At 40.5% G+C, this 27,648-nt stretch overlaps 1 protein-coding gene across 1 annotated transcript; it reads left to right on the forward strand.

Annotated features, from left to right (window-relative positions):
• The first annotated feature begins 421 nt into the window (after window positions 1–421).
• On the forward strand, window positions 422–18,283 carry LOC139459177 (C-type lectin domain family 4 member D-like). Its single transcript, XM_071240630.1, has 4 exons — window positions 422–733; window positions 13,215–13,296; window positions 14,317–14,478; window positions 18,063–18,283. Exons 1-4 carry the CDS (start codon window positions 422–424, stop codon window positions 18,281–18,283), a joined length of 777 nt encoding a protein of 258 aa, XP_071096731.1.
• The last annotated feature ends 9,365 nt before the right edge of the window (window positions 18,284–27,648 follow it).

Genomic DNA, 27,648 nt, shown 5'->3' on the forward strand with positions numbered 1-27,648 from the left:
GTGATCTGAGTCTGGAGTCACTATTTGAGCCTCGTAGAGGGGTGTGATCTGAGTCTGGAGTCACTGTTTGAGCTGAGTAGAGGGGTGTGATCTGAGTCTGGAGTCACCGTTTGAGCCTCGTAGAGGGGGGTGATCTGAGTCTGGAGTCACTGTTTTGGGACCAGTAGAAGGGAGAGTCCTGAACCTCGGCTGAAAACTCTATTTAGTAATAGTTAAGGGATTGATTTGAATCTGCTACACCGCAGTGCTGATATATAATGAAGACGCATATCGATTTGTTTCTGCAGTATGTATAACAGAACAGGTAGCGTATGCTATTGATTCAACAATGCTGAGGAGTTTGGCATCGATAGCGTTTCCCCAGAAGCTAACTACTGTCACTTATGACCATCCCTCCACGACAGAAGTCAGTTAATGCAGAATGGTTCCCGATGTTCTTGTGAGGCTGGCGTTTTACTTCTCAACATGGGTTTCCATTTGCCGGGCATCATGTCAACCAGAGGGACACTTGCTATACAACGCGCGAATTATTAGATCATCTTTCCATATACTTTCTACACCTGGCATAAACTCGTGTGTAGCGAACTGCCAAATGCATGGGATATGTAGATCGTTCAGCTACCACATCCTCAGCCATGTCTGCTATCTTAACTATGTGGACACCAACTCATCAAGTACAACAATGAGAAGTGAAGATGGCTATGTATCTAGTGACATCAGCACCTGGAGTAAGGTAAGAAAGTAATATAACTGATCTTGGTATGTTAAACGTTTTATTCGCACAATTTTCACGAAACCAGATCCGTCAGCGGTAAATTTAGAGGAAATCAAAACTTTCAACACAATACACCAAATAATTTTTAAATTAATGCAACCCGTGAGATTCAGCGTTAGAATTGACCCCGAGCAGCTTATGCTGGTCGTAAGAGGCGACCGTCGTCATATTGGTTGGTTGGTTGGTTTGTTGTTTAACGCCGCACTCAGCAGTATTCCAGCTATACGACGACGGTCTGTAAATAATCGAGTCTGGACCAGACAATCCAGTGATTGACATCATGAGCATCGATCCACGCAATTGGGATCGATGACCGTGCATCAACCAAGTCAGCGAGCCTGACCACCCGATCCCGTTAATCGCCTTTTACGACAAGCATAGTCGCCTTATACGGCAAGCATGGGTTGCTGAAGACCTATTCTACCCCGGATCTTCACGGGTATCCGTCGTCATATAGCTGGAATATTGCCGAGGGCTTAGGGATTGCGCATGCGTGGGGAGCAACCGGTCGTGTTCATGTCGGTCTTCAAAATTTGTCTATGATAAGGTCTACACCAAGTTATAAACAACAACAAAGTAGTCACAAGTATCGAATATCAGTAAGTACACACTGAATCTTATAAAAATACGAAGAAAATAGTGTGGAATGTTTTGTAATACGACTGTGTCAGATTGAACCATACTCAGATTGTGAAACACGGACTGCACGCGCAAGTTGGGTGTTTGTGTTGAACAGTGAGGGTCAAAATTGGCTGTTTCATCCAGAAACGGAAGTAAAATAGGGACAAAATGAAGTATTTGACACCATATGGAAGTTTAATAAACAGACAGCTCCAAATATTCATTCTGGTAAATATCTTGCTCTATCTGAATGGATTTCACTGCGCTCGTTATACCGCGCAGTTTGGTAAAGAGTTCCCGTACACCGACTTGACAACTCGCTTTAACGCTTCACCCTGGCGACAACTGGTGTTTTCCTTTTGATTGTGATGGTCCTCATTGCCTGCGTAATAGTGACTCTAAACTGTGCAAACTGTTGCAATTATGTTCCGATGTGGAACTTAATCCTGGCCCGAGAGAAACTCGTCAAAGTAAACTTCCCTTCAGTCAGTCAGCCGATAGTAGTCCCGATGACGAAAGCGATGAATCAGTTCACATGATTTTGAAATCTATCAAAGCAGAGATGATTGCATTGCATAAAAAGTTTGACAATCTCAATGATAATATACAATCTGAACAAAAGGAGTTAAGACAAGAAAATGCAAAACTAAGAGACAGGCTTTCACGGCTTGAAGTGAATCAAGATAAACTTGAAGCCCAGAGCAGAAGGGGAAATATCTTGATTCGTGGACTTCGTGGTTAATCCTGGAAGTCTTGGCAAGAGACAGAATCTTTAGTAAGAAACTTTTTCAGGGACACATTGAGGCTGGAAAACTCGGATGTGATCCAAATAGATCGTGCACATCGTCTGAAAACCAGGTCTACCATCAAGTGAGTGAGTGAGTTAATGCTTTACGTCACATCGGCAATATTTCAGCCATATCGTGACGAAAAATGTGACATTTTTAATACATACATTTTTAACTAAATTATAACCTGTCATCGATGGACAGTAAAATTACTAGAATATCACAGTTTATTATTTAAAACTAGCATACAACTATAAAAAAGATATCACTATAAATTACGGTACAATATAAAAAAGGGCTATTGTTCGCCAGCACCGGAAGGTAGATCACCATGCTAGGGTCCATGGGGACTTACAGTACTTTTGCTACCTGCATGGACCCCAGCCGGATTTACATCATCCTTTCCGCTGTTGGCGATTAATGACAAATTTAGCCAGGTTAAATAAACATATATACTACGATTAAAATTGTAGTGAAAAAACATTACTTTGAAGGACGTGGTCTGACATGCCCTCTCAGGGGGACAATCATTTTACACTACTTCAACCCCCATCAAGGGTAAAGCCACAAACAATCTCAGTTAACAAGTTTTCCGCTACCAATACTAAAATATGTATTATTTACAGAACATATCATCAAAATTTATGTAATAATTCTATTTCTTTTAAAAAAACAATAATTAAATGACTACTTACGTGATGGATGAAACTTTGAAATACTTATCCCTTGTGATGGAAAAATCAACACAGTCATGCAGGACATGCTTGACCGTGATTCTTTCATCACAAGGGATGCAAAATGGAGGATCCTCAGTTTTTAAAATATATTCATGAGTGTACCTTGAATGGCCAATACGACATCGTCTTAAAATGACCTCTTCAAATCTGGACTGACAACCCAAGTAGGTATAACCGATATTTGCTTTTATTGCATGTAATTTATTTATACCCACTTGGGTGTCCCACTTCTTCTGCATTAGTTCTCTGATATAACATCTAATAACAGGTTTATAATCACTGTAGGTTAGAAGAAGTGGTGTCACAGATTTGTTGAGTGCTGCTTTTGCAGCAGCATCAGCCATTGTATTACCAACAATTCTGACATGGCTGGGTAATCAACAAAAAAGGATGTCGTATTGGCCAGTAGCAAGATTATGTAACTCAATGATGTTAAGTAAAATTGGATGTTGACACGAAGTTTTTTTTATTGCCTGAAGACATGATAAGGAGTCCGAAAAAATAATGAATTCCTTATGTTTAGAGTGTTTATTTATATATTCTAGAGCAGTTAAAATGGCCTTTGATTCAGCAGTAAAAATTGAAGAGTCATCAGGTAATCTATTGATATAGTTCTGGATCCAATGACGGTGGCGCTGGCAGCAGCACCTCCATCCTTGGATCCATCTGTAAATATTGATTTGTAAGTGTTATATTCGCTACGTTACTGATTATATTCCTGTTGATATTGTAGTTGGTTGGTGTCAGATTTCTTTAGTTTAGATAAGGTAAGATCTACCTGTGGCTTTACCAATTGCCAAGGAGGAGAAGAAAGCAGACGGAAAGGAGATATATTCTGGAGCTCAAGTCCTGCAGCAGAAATGAAAGTTTTAATTCTGATTCCTAGTGGTGGAATAAGGGAGGACTTTTTAATGAAAATATCCTCATGAAGAGGATTTAAAACGCAGTTGTAAGCTTGATTGGACGTGTTTGAATATAATTTAGTTATGTATTGCAACGATAGTTTTATACGGCGTTGTTTAAGAGAAGGTTCATCAGCTTCAATGTATAAACTGTCAATAGGGGATGTTCTAAAAGATCCAAGACAGAGTCTTAGACCTTGATGGTGGATGGAATCTAAAAGTTTGAGATTGCTTTTACAGGCTCCACCTTAAATGATGGAGCCATAGTCAAGTTTAGAACGAACAAGGGATCTATATAAGTGAAGGAAGGTCGCCTGATCTCCTCCCCACTTGGAATTAGAAACGACTTTTAATAAATCTAGTGCCTTCAGACATTTAGCTTTCAAATACTTAATATGCGGTAAGAAAGTAAGGTGATGATCAAAAATTATTCCTAAAAATTTAGTTTCTTTTAAGACTTTTTATTGGAGATCCAGCTAGATGTAATTCTGGGTCCTTATGTGGTTGATATTTTCGACAGAAATGGATACAATTAGTTTTAGATTTAGAAAATTTAAAGCCGTTCTGCTCTGCCCAATTATTAATTTTATTTAGACAAAGTTGCAACTGTCTTTCAATCGTGTTCATATTTTTACCTCGACATGATATATTAAAATCGTCAACAAATAATGACCCATCAATGGAGTCATTCAAAACCTTAGCTAAACTATTAATCTTTATACTAAACAACGTTACTGATAAGATGCTACCTTGGGGGACACCTTGATCTTGATCGTAAAAATCAGACAAAGTGGATCCCACACGTACCTGGAAATGTCTATCTGTTAAAAACTGAGATATAAAAGAAGGCAAACGGCCTCTCAACCCCATCTCATGAAGATCCTTTAAAATTCCATGTTTCCAGGTCGTATCGTATGCTTTTTCTAAATCGAAAAATATAGATACAGTGTGTTATTTATTGATGATAGCATTTTTTACAAATGATTCTAATCTAACTAAATGGTCAATAGTACTTCTATTTTTCCTGAAACCACATTGAATATTTGTTATTAGATTATTTGTTTCTAAGTACCATATTAATCTATTATTGACCATTCTCTCCATGGTCTTACAAACACAGCTAGTAAGCGATATTGGCCTATAATTTGAAGGATCAGTGTGATCCCGGCCAGGTTTTGGTATTGGTATTATAACAGCATTCCACCACGATGAGGGGAAATTTCCCGTTGTCCAGATAGTATCAAATAGATTCAATAGGGTTTCTAAACACGGGTCAGGTAAATGTTTCAGTAACTGATATTGGATATTATCAGCACCTGTAGCAGTATCATGAGCTTGCCCTAAGGCAGTATTTAGCTCATGAATGGAAAATACTTCATTATAATCCTCACCATTATCGGATTTAAAATTAATTTTCTTTCTTTCTTCTTGTTCTTTAAACTTTTGAAATTTAGGGGTATAATTTGATGAGGACGAATGTTTATTGAAAGTTTCTCCTAATTTGTTCGCTATATCGCATTTATTGGTCAATAGTGTGTCACCCACCTTGAGATGATGAACATTACGTGTTGATCCTTTACCCTTTATCCTTTGCACCATATTCCACACTTTAGACATTGGTGTTCTGGAGTTTAATTTGGAAACAAAGGTCCGCCAAGAGTGGCGTTTATTTTGCTTAAAGTTGAGACGGGCTTTAGCATTTAACATTTTAAAGTTATTTAAATTATGGACAGTTTGGTGGTGGCGGAAATATTTTTCTGCCTTTTTTCTAGCTTTCCTAGCTTGTTTACAATCAGTGTTGAACCATGGTTTACGAACATGCGGATTTGTAGAGGACTTTTGAATACATTCATTGGCAATTTCATTTACAACGTCAGAAAACAACTGAATAGGATCAGCAACATTACTGAAACAATCAGGAGTTATTTTGTTTATGCATAGAGTTTGAAATAAAGGCCAATTTGCCTTTTCAAAATTCCATCTGGTTGAAGGTGGAAGAACAGATGGAATTATTGTTTTAATCATAGTTGGGAAGTGGTCACTTCCACAAAGGTCATTGTGTACCGACCATTCAAATTCATTGAGAAGGTCAGAATCAGTTAGTGACAAATCGAGAGAAGAATAGGTCCCAGTTGCAGGATGCAGATAAGTGCTAGATTCATCATTAAAAATGCATAAATCCTCAAGGATTTTACTATTAGTGTTAGTGTGTGTACCACCCCAGAGGGGGTTGTGGCCATTTAGATCACCCATGATTATACAGGGTTTAGGTAGTTCATCATAGAGAGCTTGAAGATCTGAGAGCTTGAAGATCTGACAGCCTGGGAGCTGAAGAAGGCGTAATATACAGTGAGCACAGAGTAAAAACAACGTTCAAAGTTAGTCGCACTGCAACAGCTTGGAGATTTGTGTTGAGTATAATTGGACTGTGGATAACATCATTCTTAACTATGATTGAAAATCCTCCAGTGGCCCTATCACCAGTAGGAAAGAAAATAATGATATGCTTGAAATTGGCGTAAGTTAAAAGTATCTGTCTGCTTTAGATAAGTCTCCTGTAGACAGAATGCCGAAGGTTTTAAATCCTGAACTAATAGATGTAATTCGTTAAAATTAGTCCGTAGTCCTCTACAATTCCACTGTACAATATTATTAAAAGACACTATCTCTTCGGGGGATTGATGGGGGATCTACCCCGCACTTTCTTGGAGGGCGACAAGCTATGTGCCCTAGGATGGATGTTTTCGGACACATCCATGTCCGCCAGGGATCCAAACTTATTAAAAAGTTGGATCGGATTTTCTGACCCCTTTGAGGCTCTGCCTCTTTGATAATTTTTTGAAGTTTCTGATTTTGGTTTCATTTTGCTTTTGGCAAGTTTCAAATCTGATTCAGAGCGAGGTTGTTGAGCAGGCTGAGATGTTGGTTCCTGAGATATTGAAGAATTCTGAAAAGATGACTGTGAGCGAACTTGAGATAGCAGCTGTGTGCCAGGACCAGATTTAGTGGTCTGTGTGGACTGTTCAGTTGCGACAATCTGAGGTGTGTCACTTTTAACCCAAGTCAAGTCAGTTTGACACTTCATAGACGATGTTGTTACTTTTGGGGTGGATTGAGTGGGTGTTCTAGTGACAGAAGCATAAGTTTCTGCTGCTGCTTTGTCGTCAACAAGGTTTTTTTCATCAGCAAAGCTAATGTTCCTGGTGAACTTAATTTTATTTATTTCCATTTGTTTTTTTCCAAATAGAACAATCTTTAGAAAAAGATGAATGACTCCCTGAACAATTGGCACACTTTTTGAAATTACTATCACAGTCCTCCGTTACATGAGTGGTCTCCCTACAGTGAGCACATGTAACAGCCTTTGTGCAGGTATTGACACCATAGCCGTACTTTTGACATTTAAAGCATCTCAGCGGATTGGGAATATAGGTGTCAACTGTAACATTGCAATAACCTACCTTGATTGATTTTGGAGCGGTAGGAGAGGAGAACGAAAATAGGTAGGTGTTTGTTTGAATAGTTTCATTGTTTCTGCGGCTTGTAAATCGTTTGACATTGATAACTCCTTGATCTTTCATTTCACATACAATGTCAAATTCACTCATATCAGCTAACAAACGATCACGGTCTCTCACAATGCCTTTACTGGTGTTCAGTGTTCTGTGCGCTGTGACAGAAACCGAGACTCCAACAAACATTTCTGTTGACATCAGGTTTGTAGCCTGCTGTTTTCTATATCATTCAATCAATAGAGAGCCTGAACGCAAGCGTTTAATGTTTTTAACATCACCTGCTATGCCATATATTCCCCTGATGAGTTAGGAAGAGTAAACTGGGTCAGTCACGTTCGGGAACTTTTGTTCAATACAGGTTTTTCCTATGTTTGGATTATGCAATCGTATGGGGATGTGGAGGCATTTCTGCAGCAGTTCTAACAATGGTGTAAGGAAATTGGAATTCAAAATTGGCATAGAAAAGTAGAAAATTCTCTTGTTTTAGAAAGATATTCTAGTTTCAAGACACTGTTAACTCCCGAATCCTATATTCTATATTTAGAACACAAGGATTTGATTAGGATTGTGTAAATTAAGATGCTCTTCTCACCACTTGAATATTCAAAAATTACGATCCCCCATTGATTTAATTCCTCAAATGTTATAGAAAGTTTTTGTGAAAAATGTGATTTGGCAGTTAAAGAAGATGAGTATCATTTTTAATTGGTATGCCCGGCATACAGAAATAGTCGCAAAAATTTATACCATCATATTTTCATAAATTTCCTTCAGAGGATAAGTTTAAATTGTTAATGGCAATTAGTGATGTACATGTACAAAAAAAAAGAATTGCTCTGTTCCTTAAGAGAAATTTAATTTCCTTATTGTCTGAAACTGTACAAACAAATCCTTGTATGACATTTTGTTCCACGCATGCATGCACGTTGTAATTGGATGAAATTTCACATTTGTTCTATAAAATATGTATGGATCTTTTGTACTGTAGGCCATGAGGCCCATTATACTGAAATACACACTTCGAATATTGCTGAGTGCGTCCTTGAACAACAAACAAACAAACAAACGTAAGAGGCGATTTAATGGGTCTGATGGTCACGCTTATGCACTTGACTCATTGTGTGGCATCGCACTGCGAAGCGAATGTGTGACTTAAAATATAAAGTCACGTCGGCAATATTCCAGTCATATTGATTATTTGGAACAATTAATGCAAAGTAACTCTACTAAAAGCACAGTCATCCTAGAACAGTACTGACTATCAATAAATCACAAATTGACTTTTAGACAATATGAAATGGGGTTTTTAAATCGCCAGCAGTGAGGTCACCACACTAAGGGACTTGCGCCTCTGTTGCCTTAATGGTTCGATGACAGGACTTAACATCTTTCCACTAGTTACGGGCGATTGTTGCAAGTTTAGCCAGAAAGTAGAAATATTCTGCTGTTAATGAAGAGGTAGACCCGTGAAGATCCGGGGTAGAAAAGGTTTCAGCAACAAATGCCTGCCGTAAAAAGGCGACTATGCTTCTCGTAAGAGGAGACTAACGGGATCGGGTGGTCAGGCTCACTGACTTGGTTGATACATGTCATCGATCCCAATTGCGTGGATCGATGCTCATGTCATGTGCCTAAAGTGTGTGTGCCGATGTGAAATGGATCGTCATATCTAAAGACATCGTCCCGAGGCAAGGAAGTTAACTGACTATAGAAGTCCTGTTGTAAAGTCTGAAAGTATACCCCCTCCCCCCCCTTCAAAGTATAGCCGGGTAGATTCTGGGGCCTTCCAGAATCTACCCCCTTTCCCAGAGTCAACCCCCGGGGGTATACTCTGGGAGTTCCCAGAATCTACCGCGGGGTATAATCTGGGAGTTCCCAGAATGTACCCCGAGGTATAACCTGGGAGCTCCCAGAATCTACCCCTGGTTATAAATATAATCTAGGAGCTCCAAGAATCTACTGCAGCCCTGTCGTTGTTGCATTAAGTGTTTAAGTGGTCGCCTTCTGCCTAAGCAATTTCGGCTGACCTGTCCCTCTTTGGGACTCCTGTGTAGGGTACACATATCTATTGTGAGTTTGGTGTTCACATAATTTCTGTTTTTGTATTCATATGATTTCTATTTTCTTATATTGATATGATTTCATTTTTATCCTTGGCTGCTCTGTTTATATACGTTTGAGTAGCTGTCCATCTCTCAGAAGTAGAGGTAGTTTAGCCTTCGCCATTGCATCTTTTGGCTTCAGGAGATCTATGACAGATAGCGGATCTAACTGCAATTCTTGTTTTAACCTAGCCCAGGCTGGGGCATGGTCTTGACATTCTAGTAACAGGTGATCAATGGTTTCAGCCTGATTGCAAAATGAACAAACCTTGTCATAGTGCTTTTTGTGACCGAGTCTGAGGCGTGAGATAGCAATTTAATTTTTCCTTTCATTTGAGTATGAGTTTGGCTTTTGTTGGACCTTGGGTGGAATTTTGTATAGCCATCTGCCGATCTTACTTGTGTCCCATTGGGCTTGTCATCTTTCTGCTATGGAGGCTTTGCTTTTGCTTTTTATCTCTAGTTTACTAAAAGGAATAGGCTGTATATCCGCATTGTCTAGAGCTAGCTTCGCCAGTGAGTCTGCTTTTTCATTTCCATGAATATCTATGTGAGAGGGAATCCAACACAGCTCCACCTGTTGCCCTTGGTCCGATAGTTTTGTATATTCGTATAAAATATTGTTGACTGTGTTTAGCCTGGAGTTTGAGTTTCTGCCACTGATGGCTTGAAGTGCACTTAGCGAGTCTGATAGGACGACTGCCTTTGCTTTCGGAAATTCCGGTATGAGTTTGAGTGCATGATGAATTGCCTCCAATTCAGCCGTGAATACTGACTGACCATCAGGCAAGCAAACTGAATGTGCTTGGGGTTTGGAGCTGTGGATATGGATCCCGTAACCAGCACTGTTATTGGTAGGATTCTTGGATCCATCAGTGTATATATAGGCCCAGCTGTCCCAGGTAGTTTGAATTTTAGTGATAGCTACTGATCGTAGTAGGGTTGGGTTTTCTTTTTTAGTGACTTCTGATGTTAAAGCAGTGTCAACTTTGGGAGTTTTTAAAGTCCAGGGAGGGTGTAACCCTTTGTAGTGACTTTCTGAAGGCTGAATGTCATCACAATTGTGACTTTGAATGAGTTCACATACTAATATCCCAGATGGCTTTAGTGAGGGATTTTTTCGAGCTAGAGCTTCATCGCGAGTGTTTTTGTCTTGCCATATCTTTTTAACCAAAGGGTTTGATGTTCATCCCCAGAACGATAATATTGCCTGCTCTCTTCTTAATTTCAATGGGAGTTCTCCCATTTCTACTTGTAGTGCTTCTAGTGAGGTGCCTGTTGCTGCGCCTGTGGCCAGCATTAGGGCCTTGTATTGTTTTCTGTCTAGTCGCCTCAAGACAGTATTTGATGCTGAATGAAAGGCCCCACAACCATAGTAAATTTTTGATCTGATAAGAGATTTGTAGAGGTCCAGCTGAGTGTCCCTCGATGTGCCCCAAGATGTGCCTGAAATTGCCAGTAATACGTTCAGGTCTTTTTGACATCTGTTTTCCACATATTCTATATGTTTGCGCCAATTGAGGTGTTGATCAAGGATCACCCCAAGAAATATTGCAGATTTTTCGAATTTGATAGGTTTGCCTTTTATGGAAACACGGGGTATCACAGCATCTTTCCCCCGGCATTTGAATAGAACTCCAACAGTTTTTTCACTTGAAAGGGTGAATCCCCATTTATTGCACCACTGATCTACTCCGTCCAGGGCTGACTGGAGTTTTTTTCTGACTGACTGGAGGTTAGATTCTGGGATATGAATGTTTTAAAACTAATTAGATGTGTACTGAATAGGCATTTATGTAAACTTAATCAGATGACAATGTTATTAAAGCAATTGACCAGGAGAGATCAAGACTGAGTTAGATACATACCCCAAAAGAAAACTTCAAGTACATTCATGAAATAAATATGCTTAAATCAAATAGGGCTGCAGTAGATTCACGGAGCTCCTAGATTATAGCTATAACCCGGATAGATTCTGGGAGGAGCTCCCAGATTATACCCCGGGGTAGATTCTGGGAAGTCCCCAAAATCTACCCGGGTATATTCTGAAGGGGGGTAGATTTTGGCACCTTACACCGTTTCACCCCTTGCCGAACTAGGCTAGAATTCCGGAGTAATATTTTGGCTAGACTAACGAGTCATAGTCTATCAAAATCGCGTAACGAACTAGATATCCGATTCGTTAACTACATGGATTTCAGCGAGTCGACTGCAGTATTAGAAAAGAATGTGTACCGTGTGTCAACTGGGCGTCGACAGATATTTTTTTCAAATCTTTTCATACTCTTAATCAAAGTGCTCCGGTAATTTGATGCACTTCAAGAGGTAAGACCCGTTTTATTACAATATATATCTTGATAATCGATCAGATCGTCTTGTCAAGGCGCCACCATTTTGTATGAAACCCTCCACAATAAACTATTTGTTTCTAGCAATGTTAGTTCTATTTCTCTTAAGATCAGAATTTAGAAATTTTGCCACCGTACCCGTGAAGATCCGGGGTAGAATAGGTCTTCAGCAACCCATACTTGCCGTAAAAGGCAACTAACGGGATCGGGTGGTCAGGCTCGCTGACTGGGTTGATACATGTCATCGATCCCAATTGCGTGGATCGATGCTCATGATATTAATCACCGGATTGTCTGGTCCAGACTCGATTATTTTACAGACAGTCATCATATAGCTGGAATATTGCGACGTTAAACAACAAACCAACCAACCAACAACCTGTGTCTTCCTCAAGTTCAGCAATGGTAATACGTCTATCTGACAGTATCAGATCTCCTTGATTGAATATTCATTGTTGGATTTGAGGGACGTTCAGACCTAGGGTCATCATCAGGGCTTGTTCTTCCATCCGTAAACATAGCTGCCCAACGTTTAACAGTGGACTAGCTTGGGAACCTCATACGCTTGTGACATGCAGTCATGAATTTCTTGGGGAATACGTTTCTCTAAAGTTAAAAACTTGATGACTGCTTGGTACTCGTTCTTTTCCATTTCTGTGACCATTCAACTGGCTGAGACTAATATACAAACGTCCTCAACAGACCAAATACAAGACAAGACAATTTTATTCAGTATAGAGGCCAGTGGCGCAAACTACAGTCATATAAAGGTTTCATTTCTTAGCGCTATTTTACATCCATACACACATTCACTGACACACACACACACTGACACTCACACTGGCACACACACACACATATATATATATACTTACATACATATCGTATGTAGCATTCTTGCAAAATAGGTATTATAGGAACATATTTCATATTTCTTGCACATTAAATAGGTATAAACAGATCACTTATTGTTTGTGTATTTTGAGTGTTCATAATATTTATGAATATGCTTACTGCACTGTCATTTCTGATGTATTTACTAAATTTAATATACTCTTTTCTAATATTATAGGTATATAGGTAGAGACCAAATACACTTGCAATGACCAACTCAAACAATGTACTACATTGACTAGTTCACTTTGTTGTGGGCCATAGTTGACAGTAAGGCTTAGAACTTTTGACCAGCCCTCATGACATAATGGCCTTATATATGGCATGATTTTATATGTCACTTATACCAAATATTGGTATTTACACGTTCGTTTTCCATACACGTGCTCGTGGGTTTCAGTGGTAAACGTCGGAGACCTGAATCACTACGGGCTTTTCTCCAACATTAAGCCGAAACGCCGCGATATAATTGGAATACTGTTAAATGCGGCGTTAATCCCAACTCACTCACTGTCTGTTTTCACTTCATCAGAGCTTGGCTGGACCCTGCAGTGCAGTGACGTGCGATGTACATGACAGATGTACTGTGGACAGAACAGGCGTCGCTGCATGCTGCAAGTATTTTATAGTTTCGTGAAAGTATTCCTTAGGGGCATCCACACGGTACAGCTCGGTGTATACAATTTGTTGGGTAGTATGAACCTCCAAGTTGGCTTTGGTTTGTTGTTTAACGCCGCACTCAGCAATATTCCAGCTACATGACGGCGGTCTGTAAATAATCGAGTCTGGACCAGACAATCTAGTGATTGATATCATGAGCATCGATCCACGCATTTGGTGAGGTGAGGTGAGGTGAAATGGGGTTTAACGTCGCGTCCAAGATTATTGCACTTATATAGCGACGTGCATGCACGTGTATGTGTGTGTTGCTGCTTGTACTAGTCCGGACTGATGCCGATTTATAGTGCTAGCCCACTGAGATACCATGCCGCAGTTTAACATGCATACCCCACTCAGACACAGTATACTGACTCCGAGCCGACCAGTCCTTGTTTTAACCCCTTAATGCCGAGCGCCAGACAGGGTAACCACAAGAACCATCTTTAAACGTCTTTTGGTATGACGCGGCTGGGGATCGAACCCCGGACCTTCCGCTCTCCGGGCGGACGCTCTACCACTAGACCACGGAGGCGGTCTCCACGCATTTGGGATAGATGACATGCATCAACCAAGTCAGCGAGCCCGACCACCCGATCCCGTTAGTCGCCTCTTACGACAAGCATAGTCGTCATTTATGGCAAGCATGGGTTGCTGAAGACCTATTCTGATCCGGATCTTCACGTTTGTCGTTAAACTTGTTGACTAATATGTCATCGTACCCAGACGGCGTGGGACGTTGTTCGTTATATCAACCAGTGGTTTCTCTGGTCCAGACTCGAATATTAACAGGTCGCCGTCATATAGCTTACCTATTGCTGACTTTGGCATGAAACAAACAAACCAACATTGTAGTCAAAATGCTGTGGAAACGTAACATACATACATGACAACATTCTGTATTCTGGACCAAAGATCTAAACAGTGATGTGTCTTTCTCTCTGTAATACAGTATATCTGTCTGTTCCATATTTTAGCTCCGGTGTCTATTAATGGCGATCATCCCTACATTCTTGTTCTTAATAAGTCTGTGTGGGACACGGCAAGGCTGAACTGTATGTCTTCATTTGGAGGACATCTGGCAATTGTGGACTCAATTGAGAAGATCAACTTCCTGACAGCATTGATTAACGCGGCCGGTATGTTTTGAGTCAGCTTTTAGACATTCCTATACACAATTTGTTAATAGTGAATTTGACAAAATGGTGAGGTGAGGTAAGGTAAAATTGGGTTTAACGTCGCGTCCAAGATCATTGCACTTATATAGCGACGTGTGTGCGTGTGCGTGTGCGTGCGTGTGCGTGTGCTCTCTTATACGAGTCCGGACTGATGCCGACCAGTCTTTAGCCCCTTATTTGGCATGATCTGAAAATACTAAAAAGTATTCCATATCATCTTTGACAAAAAAAAACAGACATCTTCTTTTCAATGTTTCCAAACCTGTCTTATTTGCATCAGTGTGTATAACGAATTGCGACGCCTCTGCACTGAAATCAGGACGTTTCAAAACAGGGTTAGACGTCAAGATCAATTTGAGCCTTTCAAAAGATTCCTGATGTGTCAACTGTCAACAGTAGACACGCTTTTCAACAATACGACTGAGGGGCATAATAAGAACTGAAAAATTTGGAATAAACCTCTGAAAGTACGTTGCAAGACCTACCAACGAACGAACCTCTTCCCATGAAGTCGGAACCGGAAACTGCATGATTGCTTCTAAACCTTTCTTACCCGGACTAACACCTGAAGCAGAAATCTCATAACCAAGATATTGGACACTTTCCATGAAGAAGAAACGTTTGTCTGCCTTCAAAGTAACACCAGTGGATGTAAATTTGTCAAATACCAGTCGCAAAGTATTCAAAGGTGTAGGGGAATGGACCAACACATCGTCCAAATACACCAATACATGATCACGAGTAAAGCCACCTAGTACTACATGCACCATACGCTGTGTGTACACTGCCATCAGTAACCATATTTCTAAAGTCGGCTGACTTTTCCTTTGGCTTCAACACTATCTCCTCAAACCTACACATAAAGTCCCATCCTAGCAACAAATGGTCATCACGAACATCAAACACATGGAATCTACAATCATAGATATCGCCACTAATCTGTATGTTGAATCACACAGATCAGTTTATTTAGATGTTCTCTTCAAGACAAACACTATTTGGAAAAGCTCTCTAGAGCAAAGACACACTTATGCACGAGACGCTTGCTCCACTATCTATGACTGCAGTGAAAGACTCGCTACCAAGACGGATTTTGGTGGTTGGTGAATTTTGAGGATTTGGGGAAAAGTTACTGTTGGTATCTGAAGAAACAGTGTACCGGGGATTTATCTGGACAATTAGTCGCAATATGTCCATATTTTCGACAGTTATAACACCGAACGTTTCTGTACCTTGACTTATCACTTGACTCTGAATCACGACGATCAGCTGCCGCTGATTTTGAAAAAAAATATCTGCTGTGACTATTTGATGAACCTAAATCTCGTTTCTTTTTGTAACTCTTTATGACCTGGCTTCTTGCAATAATTACACTTGATAAGAAACACAGACTTATCATTGTCCTCACACAGAGAACCCGCAAGACGTCTAGCTATGTCTACCAGAGCATCAAATTTCCGAAATTTAGATTGCTGACAAATAGCAATGTTCAGTTGTTCTTTCAATTTCTTACTAGACGAGCCATCAAAAAATCTTTGAGCACAAAGTTCACTTTTGTTTGATTTTGCGAATGAGGGGTACGCTTCATCAACCTTGATCTGAAGACGGTGGACAAACAAAGGAATTCTGAAGTGCTTTTTATCACCAGAATGTTCTTGACCTGTACCACCTTTAGCCATGATGAATGGAATAGTATTCTTGCTCAAATGTTCAACGTCAATCACAAAGTAGACGAAAAAGTTCAACCAAAAGGTCAAAATGGCAAAATGGAACAAACTCACGATACAGTTCGATGAAGAGCACATTCCTTGAATTTCTCCTTCAAAGTTCTTTCATGAGTTCACGCTTCAACACCGCTGCCACCATTGTAAGGTCTTCAGGCCCATATAACATACGACACAGAGGTACGAACACAAGACGTTTACCTGACAAGGACAATAACGAGACTGGTTACAATCGAAATCGGATCACGCGTCATAGTCCATGATACCACGTGCAGCTACACACTACTGTTGGGGACAGTTGCGTTCGGGCGAAGCTGTCCAGTACCGGGAACAACCTCACAAGGGTAACAACAAGTATCATTTTTTAACGTCTTTTGGTATGACGCGGCCGGGGATCGTACCCCAAACCTTCAGCTCTTCCGGACGGACGCTCAACCACTAGACCTCGGAGGCGGTCCCGACCAAATGGAAACAGCAAGGGCAAATATGGGACATTAAGTTGTCTGCATTGCACGTAGCCTGTCTGGGCTAGGCAGAAAGTAACATACGCATTCTGCGTAAACTGCTGCCAACACTTCGGTGACTTGGTTGTTTTCTAGTTATGTAGAAATGATACCCCGACGACTTGAGAATTTGCTCATACTATTAACCACTGGTTTCTCTTACCTATACTCAATTATTAACAAGCCGTGACATCAGTTACTGCATAAACATTGATCTGTGAAGATCCGGGTTAGAATTGGTGAAGCATGCCATCGATCCCAATTGCGTGGATCGATGCTCATGATATCAATCACAAGATTGTCTGGTCCAGACTCGATTATTTACAAACCGCCGTCATATAGCTTGAATATTGCTGAGTGCGGCGTAAAACAAAAACCAACCAATCTAAGATCGATGCTTATGATGTCAATCACTGGATTAACTGGTCCTTACACAATTATTTCCAAACCGCCGTCATATAGCTGAAATCAACAAAAAAAAGCATAAACATAATTCATCCTTCACCAAGTTGCACCATTATGCCTGAGATAGACATGACATGACAAAATAATTTGAGATGACATACATGCCTGAGAAAGACGTGACAAAATAAACTGAGATGACATACATGCCTGAGAAAGACATGACAAAATAAATTGAGATGACATACATGCCTGAGAAAGACATGACAAAATGAATTGAGATGACATACAGGCCTGAGATAGACATGACAAAATAAATTGAGATGACATACATGCCTGAGAAAGACATGACAAAATGAATTGAGATGACATACATGCCTGAGAAAGACGTGACAAAATAAATTGAGATCACATACATGCCTGAGACAGACATGACAAAATAAATTGAGATGACATACATGCCTGAGAAAGTCATGACAAAATAAATTGAGATGACATACATGCCTGAGATAGACATGACAAAATAAATTGAGATGACATACATGCCTGAGAAAGACATGACAAAATGAATTGAGATGACATACATGCCTGAGAAAGTCATGACAAAATAAATTGAGATGACATACATGCCTGAGATAGACATGACAAAATAAATTGAGATGACATACATGTAGTCGACTAACGGGATCGGGTAATCAGGCTTGCTGACTTGGTTCATACATATCATCGATTCCAATTGCATGGATCGATGCTCATGGTATCAATTACTGGATTGTCTGTCCAGACTCGATTATTTACAGACCGCCGTCATATAGCTGGAATATTGCTGAGCGCGGCGTCAAAGAACAAACCAACCAACCAACAGATATTGCGTCTCAGGTAGGTATGTATTTTGAGGCTGTAATCCTTACTTCAGGAGACATCTTCCTCACCAAGTTCTACATCGGAGCCTCGGATATACAGGAGCAAGGCAGCTGGAGATGGGTTGATGGGAGTCCCCTAAACTTCACGTACTGGAAACACGGACAACCAACAAGCACGCCCGGTCAGGACTGCCTTGTGTGGAAATTTGGCGAAGGATGGAAAGACCGCCCATGCACAGATAACATCTACTCTATCTGTGAAAAGTCGTTTTAAACACCATACATCTGAATTGCAATTTGGTTTGTGCACATGTACTGATATAGTGAGTCAATATTTAACGACACATCGGCAATATTTCAGCCGACGAGACGTTATCCATTAATAATACATACCTTCAGACAAATAATACATATATTTAGACTAAATAAAATCCTGTCATCGATGGACGGAACACGACTTAAAACAAGTTGAGAACATTTAAAATAATGCATTATCAGTAAACACAATATAAAAACGGGCTTTCGTCTTAAACACATTAAATGTGAATTGCCATTGGGTTTGTGCACACTTATTTATATATGGGGTTACGTTAATTCTGAACAATTTATGAATGCGATTTGGCCTGTTTTTCCATGCAATTGTATATTTAAGTCTTTACTTTTTCAAGCAGAACTATTGCCTGTGTGAGCGTTGTTGTTCATTCATTATTCGAAGGTTATTCTTTTGCGTTCGCATTGCAGCCAGTACAGATCTGGGTTTGGTTCGTTTCGAGACACTGCTTGTCAACGGTTCTGTTCTTTCTTATGGATTCTGTGTACACATAATTTGTTTACAGTATGCAAATATCACAATTACCAAATATTATATTATCTAACATCAACCACTTATGATTGAAAAGCTCTGTTTATTTCATTATTACTATTTCTAATTCATTTGATTGAAATTGACAGTGTTTAAAGACAATGCGGAACAGTGTGGTGGAGTGTTATTGTTGACAGCAGATAATGCTAAATCATCACAGGCTAATCACGGGTTTAGATATGGACAAATTACAGCTTTAACTGGAATAACCAGATACATGACGAGCACGTGTGTTTCAAATTTATAAATGTTGGGTCAAACATGACTTTGTCTTGTTTATAACTGTTTTAATATATGGTCGAGATATACACACACATGCATGTGTTCCGTTGTGTGCGATATTTTGACCTTTTGACTTGGCCTATTTTTAATGATATAACACAACAAAGGTTCAAACCATCACATGCTAAACTTTTAACTCTGTCCAATTTATAAAACGACGGTGAAGAATATCAGCATATATTTGGCAAGATATAGATATCAAGATATCCTTGAAACTAAAGGGGTCGATAACAAAGTGGACACAATCTATGGATAACAACTTCTAATATACTTTTAAAGGCGACGTTTCGGTATAGATCCTTATACCGTTGTCAAGCAAGACTGAATGAGGAACATTGTACAGAATATATATAGTGGCACTATGTTATGATTTTGTCGAAATCGTACACTGGACACTGCTTTTAGCAGAGATTTCTTATGATTATGGGAAGGGTTTTGTCCTGTTTTATACAAATACATCATTAGATTTTTAATAGGTTTCAGAACAAACTCAAAGACTAAATGTTGGGGACATTGTTTACAAATTCAAACGAGGTTGGCGATCATAATTACTCGTGTCAGCATCGTCTCATGGTCATAAGCATCAACACAACCCTTTCTTGTTTTTGAAAAGAAGATTTTGAAATTGTATCCGTTTGAAGGCCTTTTGTATGAAGCTTTAAAAGATGGATTATGAACACGTCTTCAGTGAAGGGTGAAGTAGGTGTAACACTTTATGGAGGACAACAATGCAATGCTATGATGTATAATTTCATCAGCTTCACGCGGGAGTACAACACACACGAAGCACCACTGTTAACTTTAAGGTTTAAATACGAGGGGCGTTCAAAACGTTTTGCAACTTGGGCGTTTGTGTTTACACAAATAATGTCAACTTGTGGCAGGTGCGACACTAGTTATAACATCAGGTTGACACGTGTCATAACAAGTTCAAGACTTTACAATAAGTTAGATGTGATGGCTTCATTCACCTAAGGGTGCCTACAATCATGGATTCTCTCAAACATGAACATCGCGCTGTAATAAAGTTCCTAACATGCTCCGGTTCACAAATCGAGAATTGCACAGGCTGCCATATGTGAATGTGGATTCGTACAGTTAAATCACCCACCCGACAGTCCAGACTTAGCCCCCAGTACCTATTTCCTGTTCCGGCAAATGAAATCTGCCCTGCGTGGAAGACGCTTCCAGGATGACGAGGACATAAAGGCTGCCACAGAGGCGCGGTTAGAGCGCCAATCTACGGATTTCTATAAAAGTGGCATTAAAAGCTTGAAGGACAAATGGAATGAGTGTATTGAGGTAAATGGAGATTATATTGAAAAATAAAAATGCAAAAGATATTCTGCGACTTGATCTGATATTGAAGTTGCAAAATTTATTGAACGCCCCTCGTAAGAGTCCTTCTAACTAAAAACACGATCGCCTTCGTGGTCTAGTGGATAGAGCCGTCTGCCCGGAGGGCGGAAGGACGGGGGTTCGACCCCCGACCGCGTCATATCGAAAGTCTTCTTAAAATGGTACTTGTTGCTACTCTGGCTGCTAATAAGCGTAATCTTGAACCTCACCCCACAAGAAACACAAATGTTCCAGCTGCAACTGCCCTGCTAATTCAAAATAGGCCTTTATAGACGACCACAAGTATGCCACGTACGACCAGTGTGAGCAGACACGTATCAAAGTTAAAAGATAGGTAAGTAACAACTGGACAACAAACAGTTTTGATTAACTTGAACTGTTGAGATATCTATTACAAATCTTGCGCTAAGATTATCGTTACTCCCATACTTTAACATAGGCTTACAATAGTCTTAGCGCTAAGATCGTTTTCTGCAAGTGGGCCCAGCTCAACTTAAGATAATAAATTTGCGTTTGTTAGCAAACTCCATGTTCTAACGGTAGCGTCCGTCGTTTGTAAAAGGTTTGTTTGTTTTGTTTGGTGTTTAACGCCGCACGTCGACTGTCACCTAAAATGCGAATCTAAAATAAAATGAAACGTTTATAATTTCTAGGACTACGACCTGGTAATCACTTCTCAGTATACTTTGACCTGGAAGGTGAAGTAATAATATTCTTAATCAACATTAGTTTTGTATTGTTTATTTTCTTGCATTATATTTGGTCACGATGCAGATAACGGTTTTAACGCCGCACTCAGCAATATTCCAGCTATATGACGGCGGTCTGTAAATAACCGAGTCTGGACCAGACAATCCAGTGATTGCCATCATGAGCATCGATCCACGCAATTGCGATGACATACATCAACCAAGTAAGCGAGCATGACCACCCGATCCCGTTAGTCGCCACTTACGACAAGCCTAGTCGCCTTTCACGGCAAGAATGGGTTGCTGAAGACCTATGATGTTTGATAAGCTGATGTTCTCGTATCTAACGTATACAATATTCAGATGAGGCTACTGGAAGCTTCTGGTATATGCATCGATGCGGAGACTGTCGATAGATCGATGTTTTCAAACGCACGTTTTTTTGTGTGAAAAGCTTGATTTTAAAGAGGTATCAGTAGGAAAAAAGGATACCCTTTTTAACCAGAATCAAGCAATCTTCGATGTCATGGTGGAAAATGACATCACCGGAGAAGTGTGGATTATTAATACCTCTTTTTCAGATGGAACATTATATCTAGAATATTTCTATCATTACAAAATTCATCCTTAAAAGAAAAATCATCTATTTCTCTAAAGAACTGTAAACTCATCTCCACGGTTGCTGGACTCAGTGGGAAAATGAACATTTGGAACACTGATATAGTGCTGTGATTATTTTATGTACGTTTCAATAACTTCTGCCAAACTGCGATGTATGGAAAGTGTGTTTTGGTTTTGGTTTGGTTTGTTGTTTAGCAATATCCCAGCTATATGACGGCGGTCTGTAAATAATCGAGTTTGGACCAGACAATCCATGTGAATGACATCATGAGCATCGATCCACGCAATTGGGATACAATGACATGCAACAACCAAGTCAGCAAGCCTGACCACCCGATCCCTTCAGTCGCCTCTTACGACAAGCATAGCCGCCTTTTACGGCAAGAATGGGTTGCTGAAGACCAATTCACTTCACGGGCCTGGAACGGGGGAACTGGACTCGTTTTGTGTATGTTTTGGGAATACCTTACACATAAACATCTCTTTTTTGTAATATCAATATTCATATTTACGATGTGTAGAATCAATAGGATTGTATTATAACTTTGGCCTCCTGCTGTCTGTGCCATTACAACTATAGATTCGTTGTTTGGCTTATCATCACAAAGATTTGTTTTTTCGCCGAACTACAAAGATTTGATTATGCTTTAGGTTCATTGAATAACACATTAAGCAGGTTATGTCATATGGCGCCTTTCGGGGCGTCGGGATAGCCGGGCAAAAGAAAGTATAAACGTGAAACTTACACGTTAAAATTACAAACATTATCAAAATGAATCCAGGCTGGAAACAATCGCCGACACATTTGAAACTTGAGGTCCAAAACGTAACCTGTTGGTTTGGAAGACGCACGTGTACCAGTGAAAACATCGCTAAACACCTTTTAGGGTAAAACTACACGTGCAGAAATTCTACAAAATGCAATGCACAAAAATATATGCCACGCCTAACAGCACAAGAGCGAGAGGCGACCGTAAGAATGAGGCAAATGGTTGCCAACCACATCCAGATTGCAAAAAACTTTCATTCATACACTGAAGTTGAATTAAGTTATATCTTTATTCAACCATATGAAAAATCAGAAGGAATGGGTGCATAGTAAGAAAGAAATCCGAACGCTAGTGACTTGTAGTGTAACCATAGATAATTTTGTCATTAAACAGTATATCACGTGACTAACCACGGGTCCGGGTAGTCCTGCATCTTCCCGAGGCAAGGTAGGTAACTGACTATAAAAGTCCAGTTTCCACCCTTGCCGAACTAAGCTGGTATTATGGAGATAGAGTGTGGCTGGAATAACGAGCCTATGCACAGTCCAATCAAAATCGCGCGATGAAATCGAAATCCGGTTCGTAAACTGTCATGAAGATTTCGGTCGATTGCAGGATTTGCAAAGCATGTGCACCGACAACTCGGTGACAACAGATATTTTCCAAGGTGCTCACGTATTCTGATGCACTTCGCGATGTAAGATCCTTTTTGTCTCACTATAGATCTTGATTATCGATCAGATCGTCTTGACTGGGCGCCTCCATTTTGTTTGAAGCAAATGCAAGTGATACGAGGTTTAGAATCTGATTGGTCCATAGGAGAGACATAGAAGAGACATAACTGGTAATAGCCACAGGTGGCGCTACGATTGAGCCCAAGACTTCCAGCATAGTTCGCCAAGGGTAGAAACTTGACTTTTAAAGTCAGTTAACTCATGCTTCGGGAAGATGGTAGTCCCGAGGGTACCCAGGTCCGACTCAGTACCCAACCGACCCGGGTACCCAAGTTACCCGTCCCATCCCTACTTGAAAGATGGACCAACTATACACATACACCAATAATAAGTGCCCCATCCCTTACGACATTGTTTTTTATACCCCCTCGTACAAGCTTCCCAAGTGCGCCAGTTTTGTTTTCAACTGCCTGTAGCAATATCCCAGCAATATCACGGCGGGGAATACCTTCACATATCCCTATCTGTGTAAGGAATCGCATCCGGGTCTCAGAGCAAACCAAACTGAGGGGCAAAGAAAGGTATACACCCCGGCGTCAGATGGTGGCTAAAATTGAAACAAACTAGAAATGGGTTATTCGATGGTGATGTATCTGCTGTGGGTACGTTGCTCAAGATTGTCCATGGTAACTCAGGCATTGAAATAATAGTTTCCCCTCCCTGGCATTTAACCAAACAAGTGTCTATCGTGTTTATTTGACCATTCGGAGAAATGTAAAAATAAATGTCGACGCACACATACCAGATATCCAACATCAGACCCTTAAATATCCGGTCTTCAGCAACCATGCTTGCAGTAAAAGGCGACTATGCTTGTCGTAAGAGGCGACTAACGGGATCGAGTGGACATGCTCTCTGACTTGGTTGATGCATGTCAGCGATCCCGATAGCCTGAATTGATGCTCATGATGTCAAACACTGGACTGCCTGGTCCAGACTCGATTATTTACAGACCGCCGTCATATAGCTCGACTATTGCAGAGTGCGGCGTTAAACAACAAACACACACATTAAAGTTTGTCCATTTTCAAAAGCGCACAGACCCCTGATTATTTTATTGAGTTGTCAGAACGAAACAATTTGCTGAATTGATGTCATGAAATGTCCAGGAAAAAATTCGCTATTTCGCAGATGTGAGGCTAATAACTTACTCGAACAAGTTGTCACACACAGGATATGAACGCTGTGATATAACTGGAATACTTTTAAAAGCGGCGTTAAACCCAACTCACTCACTCATTCACACAGGATATGGTGATCAATTAAGAAAATACCGACTTTTGTGATGGAGTAATCCCACCACTTTCGTTTCGTTTGTTTAACGCCGAACTCAGCAATATTCCAATTATATGACGGCGGTCTGTAAATAATCGAGCCTGGACCAGACAATCCAGGGATGACATGCATGAACCAAGTGAGCGAGCCTGACCACCCGATCCCGTTAGTCACGCACCTTGTCTCCTTATGTAACATGACAATGATCAGTTTCCAATACCTTTGTACAACGACAACATATGTATCTCTTTATGTTTGAAATGTTCATGGGCCTTTGGCTGAGAAGAGAGCAGTCTGTATTATGGTTCTATGGACGAACATCATACGCTTTGGTGAAAGAAATATGGCAAGACAAAAACACCCGAGATGAAGCCCTAGCTCGGAAAAATCCCTCACTAAAGCCATCTGGGATATTGGAACGTGAATTCATCTGAAGTTACAGTTTTACGCCACTTTTAGCAATATTCCAGCAATATCACGGCGGGGGACACCAGAAATGGGCTTCACACATTGTACCCAAGTCGAGAATCGAACCCGGGTCTTCGGCGTGACGAGCGAACACTTAAACTACAAGGCTACTCGAACGCCCCTCTGACGTTACAATTGGGATGGAATTCAGCCACCGGAGAGTCACTATAAAGGGTTACACCCTCCCTGGACTTAAAGAACGCCCAAGGTTGACACTGCTTTATCATCAGAAGTCACGACAAAAGAAAGCCCAACCCAACTACAATCAGAAGCTATCACTAAAATTCAAACTACCTGGAGCCGATGGGCCCATCTCATCTCGTACACTGATGGATCCAAGAATCCCATCAACAACACTGCTGGTTATAGCCGACTTGCTAGTGGACTTCAAGCGATCAGCGGCAGAAACTCAAACTCTAGAGGAAACACAGTCAATAGTATTCTTTACGAAAATGCAAAACTATCGGACCAAAGAAAAACAGGTGAAACTGTGTTAGATCCCGTCTCATATAGACATTCATGGAAAAGAAAAAGCAAACGCACTAACTCCAGACAGAGCCTTTACCAAAGTAGAGAGAAAAAACAAAAGTAAAGCCTCCATAGCCCAAAAATGGCAAGCCTAATGGGACGCTAGTACGATCGGCAGATGGCTATACAAGATTCAACCAAAAATCTCTAAAAAAGCCATACTCATACTGAAATGAAAGGTGACAATGCTTGTCGTAAGAGGCGACTAACGGGATCGGGTGGTCAGGCTCGCTGACTTGGTTGATGCATGTCATCCAAATTGCGTGGATCGATGCTCATGATATCAATCACTAGACTGTCTGGTCCTGACTCGATTATTTACAGACCGCCGTCATATAGCTGGAATATTGCTGAGTGCGGCGTTAAACAACAGACCAACCAACCAATCTAAAAAAGCCATACTCATACTGAAATGAAATGAAAGTTGCAGTTGCCATCTTACGCCTCTGAGTCAGTCACAAAATACACTACATTATGACAGGTATGGCCATTGCTCGTTTAAGAGAGAGAGAGAGAGAGAGAGAGAGAGAGAGAGAGAGAGAGAGAATAATGTATGTCACTATATATAAAAAATAAAGATGATATGATAAAATATGCACGCGGTGAGCGCTGAATTACTACACTCAGGCACTACATACTAGTAGTATTAATTAAATAAGTGGATTAAAATTGAACACAGTCTTTATTGACAGCGCTAGCCAACTGTGTTCAATCTTACTATTTATATATAATGTGTGTGTGTGTGGGGGGGGGGGGGGGGGGGGGGATACCTAAGATAATCTAATATAATGTAGTGTTGAACAGTGAGGAATTAGAACACTTATAAAGATGCCTGTTCTAACAGTCAGGTAAGAGGAAGGCGATTTACCGTGCAGTCAACCCTGTCCCTAGTTGTTTTAAGGTGTGGGACAAATGGCATTTGGGAAATATGAGAGGAGACAGATCTGCACTCAACGAAAATCTTTGGCTCCATAATACCTAAGACAATTAGTGTTGGCGAGAGGAGCTCGAAAGAAGATCGAATAATGTCCTATGGGACATTTGATAATTTAACCAATCCAGCAGATGTTCGTAATGTTATGAAATATTATTGCGATTACTGTTAATGAAAGCTACAAAACCCTTTCCATGTTCATAAGTAGAGTCGATTGTACTATCATGAGCATGCGTTTTTGAATCACGATCGCATTGTGATGATATCAGGGCCCAATTGCACAAAGCGATCCTAGCGCGAAGATGATCGCAACTCCCTTACTTTAACATAGTCGTACAATAATCATAGCGCTAAGATCGAGGACTCAGATGTTCGCGAAAAGGAGACCATATCCTGCCTCACCAGTAGCACACCAATATTGGAGAACCAAAGATTCACGACACCAAACATTACATTACATTAGTGGCCACATAATGAGGACAGAACGTATCGATCGCCTATGACAGCCCACTTGGTCCAGCACCCACTTGCACAAAGCGATCTAAGCACTAAGATGATCGTAACTCCCATACCTTAACATGGGCTAACAATAGTCTTAGTGTTAAGATTGCTTTGTGCAAGTGGGCTCTGGGGGGCTACTCTCATTTGCAACACAAAGGTTGCAAGTACTGCAGCGACGAATGTTGCGACAAAATATTTCGTTTAATATTCACTCCATGAGCCTTATATTGATGCCACTATGCTTGCTTAACAACAAGACATAGTTAAAAGTCAGTATGCTCCACCGATTTGAAATATATTCTCCAAAATGGTAGGGATATACGAAAATAACAGTGGATTACAGAAATACAGGAAGGGTTACTTGTAACATGACAATCAACAGAACATGTTGGCGGTGTATTGTGAAGGTGCAGACAACCAAGAAAGACGACAGAGTTGTGTAGTCAAAACATGAACGATTTATATTTCTTGATCAATAATGGGTCATGCGACCACGATTGGTCAAACATTCGTTTATACGGCATGCATGGTCCGAATCAATCTCCCAATGATTATTTGAGGATGTTTTGTGAACTCTCGCAGCGCCTGGCCCAAGTTCGTCTGACGTAGCGGGCGA

This window comes from Haliotis cracherodii, unplaced genomic scaffold (genome assembly GCF_022045235.1).
Source record: "Haliotis cracherodii isolate W230 unplaced genomic scaffold, xgHalCrac1.p SCAF_13, whole genome shotgun sequence".
NCBI lineage: Eukaryota > Metazoa > Mollusca > Gastropoda > Lepetellida > Haliotidae > Haliotis > Haliotis cracherodii.